The sequence below is a fragment of the Gouania willdenowi genome, chromosome 16 (assembly GCF_900634775.1).
Source record: "Gouania willdenowi chromosome 16, fGouWil2.1, whole genome shotgun sequence".
NCBI classification, from domain to species: Eukaryota; Metazoa; Chordata; class Actinopteri; order Blenniiformes; family Gobiesocidae; genus Gouania; species Gouania willdenowi.
The window spans coordinates 2,777,878-2,787,218 of NC_041059.1; the positions used below are offsets into that span (position 1 = coordinate 2,777,878).

Consider the following 9,341-nt stretch of genomic DNA (forward strand, 5'->3'; position numbering starts at 1 on the left):
TTGAAGAACAGTCATGTGGAGACAGGACCATCTATAAGGGGAAATAAAGGGAAGAGATTTTTGGGGTCCATCCATAAAGTCAGTAAAATGATGGTCCATTGTTCTATGAATCTGTGATAACCGCACATTTATTTATTCATCTGAATAATATCCACTGTTATGCAGGAACGTTTACTATTTTATTTATTTATTTATTTTTAAATGCTTCTTTTTTTTTTTAAATGTGAAAAAATAAAAATAAAATTCAGACACGCATTGTCATTGTGAAAAAACATCCGATGAGCTTCATCAATGTGAAAAACCCAAATCTGATGTAAATTTTAGATATATTAAAAAAAAAAAAGAAAAGGATTTCACTGTACAAGTGCGCCATCTAATGTGTAAACCCATGGTTTTCGTTGTGTTTTTTCTTAAACGGCCTCCCATATCCAATTGTAATCTGTAATTATTTTAGTCTCGCTTTTTTTTTTTTTTTTTTGTCTTTTATTTTTTTTCTCATTGTTTTTCATTTAGTCTTTATTTTTTTTATTTTTTTTTTGTTATCTTTTTGGTCTTAACTGTTTTTTCTAGTCCTGTTTATTTATTTCCCCATCTGTTACTATTTCATACTGCAGAATGTAAAATAAAAACAAAAAGTAGAAAATTAAATAAATAAAAATGTCTCCGGATGTTTGTGTCACCCTATTTCCGGTTGGTGGTGTCTGTGCCTTGAGATGTTTTTTCAATGAAAAGGTTGAAAAACACTGTTTTCGGGGACATAATAAATAAAATTGTGCTTTTTTTTAGCGGTGCAGACTGTGTGAACACCAGGGGGCGCTGCCCCCCCAACACGTTAACACAACAGGAAGCAGCCCGAGGTACACGACACCGTGACGTCACAGCTGAAAGTTTCACTAACACCACGATCCGACCCTGAACTTGATCCGATCCAGTAGACTGAGAACTACATGACACGAGGTAAACAAAGCGATTATTTAATCCGGATCATTTAATCCTAATCCTGTGGTCCGGGTGCTTTAATCCTGCTCCTGTACTTTAGTTCTTCTTCTTTAAACTTTAATCTTCACTTGCAGAAAGTCCGAGCAGCTCAGTTTAAATCAGTTTTTACAAGTTTTTATACTTTTGGTATTCAGTGTGTTTTTGGTATTCTTTGTGCTACAAATTGAAGTGTGTGTGTGTGTGCGCGCGCGTGCGTGTGTTTGTCAAATATTAGTGCTAGGGTGTATAGTTATTGTGTGTGTAGAGCAGGATGTCCTCCTCAGGTACTTCAACACTTAATAGTAGAGCTGGGTTTGTGCAGCACAACTAATGACGTTGTTGTTGTTTATGTGGTGATACAGCTGGACGATATGGAGCAAAAATGTTTCAATATTTTTTTCTCAAAATGGCGATATACGATATAAATCATGATAATTTAAATAAAGTTTTACCAGGAAGACAATTCAGGGTTAAATTTGCTGACACAAAAATACCACACAGACTAAAATAACATATCACGGTGATCAGAGCGCTAGCCTAGCCTCTTTGTCACGCTAGGCATGATTTTCTTTTAGCGCCCCTTTATATGGTGTTTTTACATCATTGTTATATTATTATTATCAGAATCATTTTTAACACTTCCATACTAAAAAATACAAAAAAACAACTCATAAAAACATAAGAAATTACTGAAAAATACACAAAAAGAGAGAAAAAAATGCACAATTGGACAAAAGAAATACATAAAATAAAAAAAATTAAAAAAAAGGATAGCAAAAGACACAAAAGGAGAAAAAATACACACTGGGGCAACGAAAATACATACATGCCAAAAAATACACAAAATGACTCTGAAAGACATCCAGAATTACCAAAAAATACACAAAAGAACAACAAAAATACACAAAATGAGGGGAAAAAAACCCACAATGGGACATTTATTAACAAACAGCTGCACATTTTGTCTTTTTCTCCTATAAAGGACAGCACGTGTGAGTGAGTTCTGTTGTGTATCTTGTGTAGATGAAGGTCAGGATTAGAACACACTCAGTAATCATCTAACTGACCTTTTCATTCTGTTCTGAGAAGTAGAGAAAGCAGCGACTCCTAAAACAAGTATTATAAGACAAAATCAGCTATAAAATAAAAATTTATTTTTAAAGTCGATATTGGAATTTTCCATATCGCGAAAATAGAAAACTCAATATATATTGAATCTCGATATATTGCCCAGCTCTAGTTGTCATACAGGTGATGATGTTGTCATGTTCCTGTGATTGACAGGTGATGGATGTGGGCGTCGGCCTCTTTCCTGACGTCATGGCGACCAACGCCTGGACACACGACAACTCGTTTTCCTGCTCCGAAAAATCCCTGCAGGACTGGGTGGTTGACCCCAAATGTGTGAGTGTGGGTTAGCTACACACACACACACACACACACACACACACACACACACTTCTACTTACTGTGACCTTTGACCCTCAGCAGGCTCTTAGCGACAGTGAATCAGACGGCATTCTCCACGGCGTGGACCCAAACGAGGTGTTTCCCAACGCTCCCGTCGCCGACCAATCATCAGAGAGCGACAGCGGCATCTCCGTGGAGCCCGTCGTCGAGGGGCCCATTGCCATGGTGACAGAGGAGCCCATCGCTGCCAGGGTGACGAAACAATCGTCCCTCGGCACCGTGTATCAGGTGGTCTACGACATCGGTGGGGACGGAGCCAGGATGGAGGCGGGAAGAGAGAACGTCGTCTCCATCGAGTTTGGTCAGAGAGTAGTTTGCATGTTTTCCCTGTGTGGGCGTGTCTGTGATTGTGTGTGTGTGTGTGTGTGTGCAGATCAGTGGAGTTCTCAGCTGCTGCTCTCAGACTCGTGCGTCGTCAGCGAGTTGCCGGTTGTCGCGGCAACGCGTTCCATGGGCAACCTTCAGAGCTTGGGTGATGAGCTGGTGAGGCTTTGACCTGTCGGTGTTTGTCTTTGTTTTGAGAAGGTTTTTTCCTAGTCCGCTCCTGAACTCCCATGTAATTTGTGCTGCCTTTTGTCAGATTGTTTTTTTCATGTTTCTTTAACGGGATGTAACAGAAATTAAAATTTTCCCTTTGTTGGATGAATAAAGAATATCTCATTTGATTTTGCCATAACATACCACCTGTTACCTCTTTTTTGCCCAATTTTTTGCCACTCTTGACTGTTTTTTGCCCATTTAGTCACTTTTCACTCGTCTTGCCATGTTTTTGCCACCTGTTATTGATTTTTTTGTGATTCGCATTAGAGGGAATTTAGAAAATGAAGAAACTCGTACCGCCCCAACATAAGCCATCTGATATGTCAAAATAATCATGAATAAAAAACAAACCTAGTAGATCGGACCGGCTCACTTTGGGTCGATGAGATGGCAGACGAGAGCTTAGTTATTTTTCTACTCCTAAAGATGCAGGAGGAGGACGAGAGGACGCATTTGAGCTGTTGTGGATATTTCAGTGGATTTAATGTACGCTGCGTGCTGATTGGCTGTGATTTGTGGCAGCTTCTTTCAGATTTGCAGCTCACAGAGGAGGAGAAGAAACTGCTGAGTCAGGAAGGAGTGTCTCTGCCCAACAACCTGCCGCTCACCAAGGTGAGGCCGCCCAGCTCATTGATCAGTTAATTATTTGTATTTGGCAATTGAAAATTGCCAAATATATTGTTCTCGCAGGAGTTCTTATAATTTTTTTTCTTCCGCAACTCCTTTGTCCTAGAACTCCTCCTAGATTATTAATGCAGCACTAATGACACGTATGTCATCTCATAGGGACAATGTCAAGGATGTGCAGTCGACCTTTTTTGGAGCCAAAAGGTCAAGGTCATATTAAGTGTCAAAAATCAAATTTTCCATATCTCTACGAATATTTATTTTACAAGTTCAATGTTTACATTTATGAAAAGCTCATCCCAAGTGGATTATTTTATTTATTTGGACCAAAGCTGTACGACCTACCAGTAAAAAGATAGGTAGGGGTCAAAGTTCATGATGTCCCAAAAAAAAAAGTTTTTTTCCTATAACCTGGCCACTGGTACCATTGAACAACATTTCCTTTCCATGTGTGACCCTGACCTTTGCTGAAGGTCATATTTAAGGTCAAGAACTGCTCAGAAAAGTTAACAAAGTGAGACCTCAATGCTCTCAGTACGACAAAGTTCAGCCAAAAAAAAACTTGGCCACAAATTGAGATCCAGTGCTCAGACTGGTACCATTGAACAACATTTCCTTTCAATGTCAAGGTCAGTCTTTTTTTTCTGCATTATTACTTTCAATTTAATTAGTAAAAAGAACAACATAAAGGGACATTACTCAACAACAAAATACAAACAATAAGATATCTTTCACATGAACAATTCTATTAATTGATTCTGACTCCGCCCCCTCAGGCCGAAGAACGAATCCTGAAAAAGGTTCGCAGGAAAATTCGCAACAAGCAGTCGGCTCAGGACAGCAGGAAGAGGAGGAAGGAGTACATAGACGGACTGGAGAACAGGTAGTGTGTGTTTGTCAGGGTGTTGGTCAATTACATTTTTCAATTACAATTACGTCTTAAATTATCCGTGTGTGTCCGTCCGTCCAGGGCGGCCTCCTGTTCGGCTCAGAACAGAGAGCTGCAGCGTACAGTGGAACAGCTGGAAAAACACAACACGTACGTTACACATCTGTTGAGGTCAAAGGTCACACTGTCACACTATCAATGTGTGTGTGTTTGTTGTCTGTATTTGTGCATTCGTCTGTTGTTGTGTCTGTTGGTGTGTGTTTTTTTTTTTTTTTTTTTATCTCTGGTTCTGTTTATTTTGTGTCTGTGATTGTGTGTTGAGTGACTATTATGTGTCTGGTTGTGTATCTTTATGTCTGGTTTGTGTGTGTGTATGTTGTGTATCAGGTCTCTTCTCGCTCAGCTACGACAGCTTCAGTCTCTCATCAAGCAGACGGTCAGTAAGGGAGCCCAAACCAGCACCTGCTTACTGGTACGCTGTGTGCGTGCGTGTGCGTGCGTGCGTGCGTGTGTGTGTGTGTGTGTGTGTGTGTGTGTGTGTGTGTGTGTGTGTGTGTGTGTGTGTGTGTGTGTGTGTGTGTGTGTGTGTGTGTGTGTGTGTGTGTGTGTGTGTGTGTGTGTGTGTGTGTGTGTGTGTGTGTGTGTGTGCGCGCGTGCGTGCGTGTGTGTGTGCGTGTGCGCGGTTGCTGATTGTGTGTGTTGTGCATCCTCAGATCATCCTGGTGTCTCTGGCTCTCATTGTGTTGCCGAGCTTCAGCCCCTTCAGACTCTCGTCTGTGGACGACGACTACAGACCGTCAGGAGGTGTGTCCTCACACAGCAGAAACACAACTACAGACACACACAACTACAGACACACAACTACAGACTGTCAGGAGGTGTGTCCTCACACAGCAGATACCATCTATTTAATACAGGCGATCTGTGCGGCTGCTCTCGTCTTTACCCGAGGACCCCTGCAGCCCTTTAGCTGCCCCTGATGCTGCCTGTGTGCATCCTTTGCTTACGTAACCGTAATAACTGTCCACGTATTTAAGCTCCGAGGAGTGTGGACAGGCCGGAGTTCACCGTGTGCGGAGGCTCAAATGTACCGTGGCCTGGAAAGGCCCGGCGGTGATGGCACCACCCTGCTCCCATGCCGCTTACCGGTGATGTGGACACGGTTTCCTCGCTGAGCCCTCTCCGCACGGACTGTCCTCAGTGCGTCCCGACACGGGGCCGGATCACGACAGTTGGTGCAAAGATTTGGTAGCGATGCTGGCCACTGAATAAGCTTTTGTTTCAGATCAGATTGAATTAGCTGAACAATCTAAAGTTTTAGTTATATGTATATATATATATATTTGTATTATGATTACTGTTGGTTTTGGTGATTTGATATAAATAAAGATAATAGTGATAATAGTGTTTGGTTACTTTAATGAATTGATACCGACACATATACCTTGTTTTAAAGTATGAAATAGCCACAAAGTGAGGAAAAGAAAAAAAAATGCATAAAAAATTGTTAATATCGTAATTATTGTTGATTAATCGAATCGTAGCGCCCTGGCTCGAAATGGAATCGTGAGGTCCCTTAGATGGCACACCCCTAACAGGCCTTCAATATCCCTTTATGTCTTTTGTACTTTTTTGCCAGTATGGATGTGAAATGTCTTAAATTGTATTCATTACGGTATTAAAAAAGTCTTAAAAAGCCTTAAATTTGACTTGTTGAAACCTGCAGAGACCCTGGATACACAACTACACACACACACAACTACAGAAAGTGACGACAACACACACATAGATACAGTAACAACAGAGACACACTGGAATGAATTAAGACAACAAAAGAAAAAAGAAATGACTTGAGATGGACGGCAATGACACACAACAACATGGACAAACGACCACTAATGCTGTGCGATATAACGATATATAAAAACATCTACCGTACAATATTACCCTCTATGGTTTATATAACTAATTTAATGTGTGTGGTGTTGGTCCCACTCTGTAGCTAAAATGTGATGATGCTAACAAGGCTAATCTGTGTGTACATATATAACCTAACCAAACCTATATTATCATATACCGTATGATCTTTGATGGAGCTTGCAAGTAAAACTCACTACAGGTACGGTTTAAATCCATAGCAGTGGCCATCATTGTTGTTTTCATTTCCACATACAAATTTATAAATCAGAACACGTGACAACAGTATATGTAGCAGATGTCACAAATATTTTTTCATTGAGAAGATACTTAAAGAAGTACCATTTATTTTAGGATAATTTTTTTATGTTTTAAAAACTTCCACAAACACTGATAATCTGTAATATTCTCTGCACTAGACCTTTGCACTGTGATGGAAATGATCCGTATTTTGGTAAATTGTTGTGAATCTGCTTTTCTCTGTATCGGTATGAAAGAATTGAAAAGCAATCACGTTTTTTTTTTTTTTCTTTTTTAAATTGACCAGTCTATGCAAAGTTATAGAAAATATTAAAGCCTTATTACGAAGAATAAGTAGCCTTAGTCACAACTTTTGAAACAATATTTGGAAAAAGCTGCTGCAAAATCAGGCATTTTAGGCCGTTACAATCGCAAAAATAAATGGCAAATTTTCCAATCATTTCATGTAATTTCAAGGAAAAAAAATACTATATCTGGATGTATATTGTTATCAGGACATAAATTTACCTATAGCGTAAAATGTTCTCCATATTGCACAGCACTAACGACCACAGACACACAACAGACACACAAAGTGTATTTGTGTTAATTGTGCCATTTTTCTTCAGTTATTTCCAGAAACATCCTGACCAACCCCGCCTCCTCGCAGCAGACGACCAATGAGGTCGACTTCCTGCCTGCCAAGTCCATGCTGGGCTCTGATTTCAGCCAATCAGAGGCTCAGATGAACACAGCTGTCGTCCAGGAGCCAATGGAAAGCCCTCAAAGCCATTTAGCCATTGAGGCGTCAGAAGGGAGCCAATCAGATAACAGTACTACTGCTGTTGCCGGGCAGATTAACCCAGTGGGTAAAGCTGGAGGTCACGACCCTGGAAAACTGACTCATGCAGATGAGATGTAGAGAAGACGCCTGATTGGACGCTTCAGGACAGCTCCGTCTGATTGGTTAGCTCTGTCCAGACGAGACTTTGTGATTGGCTGCTGCCACCTGGTGCTGCTGGTGTGAGCGGCAGGTGGAGACGGCCAATGAGAGAAGGCGCTCAAGGATCCACAGGTCTTAAGCCCCTCCCTTTAAGGTTAGGGGGAGGGGCTAAAAGATGATTACAAATGGTGTTTCATTTGGTTTGGGTTGTTTGTATTTGATTACAGATAATTATAGTTAATCATTTTAGTTGCATAAGATGATGTCACTTCCTGTTGAGAAATGCTTTTGATTGTTGAAATACTTAAGCAGATCATTGTCACATGTCTCAAATAGCAAAGGTTTATCTTTATTACTATTTAATACAAACACAACTAAAGTCTAAACCTCCCAAAGTTAATATAATATTTGTTTCATGTTTGATGCATATATGTATTAGAGATGGCCGATATTATCGGCCCAATATGTTTGGATAACATCTGCATTGTTTTTTTCTACAAATATTGAAAAAGCGATATGTATTGTTTGAGAGAACATGTAAACAATAAATATGGCACTTTTTTTTTTTTTTACAACGGACGTTGAATTTGTTTTCTTATTTTGCAACAATGACATTTAGATAAAAATTATTTAGCAGAATTTGACATGTACTCCCAATAACCTTCTCACAGTTTTGACACTTTTCTTCAACCAAGGTGATTTGCAAACACGAAAAGAGACATCTTAAATGATCAGTTTAATTATAAAGATATTACGGATCAAAAAAAGTTCCAATGAGTTTTGGAAGACGAGCATCCGAAGGGAAAACTGCCAAAAAGGAAGCTTTTATTTTGGTACTTGTGGTGAATTTGCATATGAGCTAGATATTTAGTTTCACCCATGACATTTGGATTTAATAACTGGATTTAAGATTAAAAATTAGATTTAACATTTAAGATTTACATTTAAATTTCAAATGAATCAAAACAGAAGTAAAGCTATACTAAAATATAAAAACGGGCGAAAAAATTAAATCGCTTCAGAACTTAGACAAGGCTATAGTAAGGCATAAAAATGGGCAAAAAATTTTAAAACGCCAAAAAACAAAGGTAAGGCTATATAAAAGCATAAAAACGGGCGAATAAAATTTCAAACGCCAAAAAACGGAGGTAAGGCTAGTAAGGCATAAAAACGGGCGAAAAAATAAACAAGACCAAAAAAAGGACGTAAGGCTATATAAAAATGAGGGGAAAATTTCAAACACCTCGAAATAGAGGTAAGGCATAAAAACGGGCGAAAAAATTTCAAACGCCAAAAAACAAAGGTAAGGTTACAGTAAAGCACAAAAACGAGCGAAGAAAATTCAAACACCTCAAAACAATTATTAGGCTTAAAAACGGGCAAAAAAATGTCCAAAACCAAAAAAAGGAGGGAAAAAATAAGGGAAAATTTTCAAACACCTCGAAACGGAGGTAAGGCTATATATAGTAAGGTATAAAAACAGGCGAAAAAATTTCAAACGCAAAAAAATGGAGGTAAGGTTATAGTAAGGCATAAAAATCGGCGATAAAATTTGAATCGCTTCAAAACTTAGATAAGGCTATAGTAATGCATAAAAACGGCCGAAAAATTTAAAACGCCAAAAAACAGAGGTAAGGCATAAAAGCAGGCGAAAAAATTTTAATCGACTCAAAACTTCGATAAGGCTATAGTAAGGCATAAAAATAGGCGCAAACATTTCAAACGCCAAAAAACTTA

General features: G+C 39.1%; 1 protein-coding gene across 2 annotated transcripts; it reads left to right on the top strand.

Moving 5' to 3' along the window:
* Positions 1 to 811: 811 nt before the first annotated feature.
* On the top strand, positions 812 to 8,176 carry creb3l4 (cAMP responsive element binding protein 3-like 4). 2 transcript variants are annotated; one of them, XM_028470108.1, is made up of 10 exons: positions 812 to 957; positions 2,263 to 2,382; positions 2,467 to 2,749; positions 2,822 to 2,931; positions 3,511 to 3,600; positions 4,392 to 4,498; positions 4,586 to 4,654; positions 4,892 to 4,976; positions 5,218 to 5,308; positions 7,291 to 8,176. In XM_028470108.1, exons 2-10 carry the CDS (start codon positions 2,266 to 2,268, stop codon positions 7,581 to 7,583), a joined length of 1,245 nt encoding a protein of 414 aa, XP_028325909.1. In that variant the 5' UTR covers positions 812 to 957; positions 2,263 to 2,265; the 3' UTR covers positions 7,584 to 8,176. The 2 variants fall into 2 exon arrangements, with proteins under 2 accessions (XP_028325909.1, XP_028325910.1); XM_028470109.1 differs by having other exon boundaries at positions 2,470 to 2,749.
* Positions 8,177 to 9,341: the final 1,165 nt, after the last annotated feature.

Excerpts from the sequence above, each read along its gene's own strand:
- creb3l4 (XM_028470108.1), top strand. The coding sequence starts at position 2,266 with ATGGATGTGGGCGTCGGCCTCTTTCCTGACGTCATGGCGACCAACGCC. Across the intron at positions 2,932-3,510 it reads AGAGCTTGGGTGATGAGCTG|CTTCTTTCAGATTTGCAGCT; the intron begins GTGAGGCTTTGA and ends GATTTGTGGCAG. Across the intron at positions 5,309-7,290 it reads CGACTACAGACCGTCAGGAG|TTATTTCCAGAAACATCCTG; the intron begins GTGTGTCCTCAC and ends ATTTTTCTTCAG.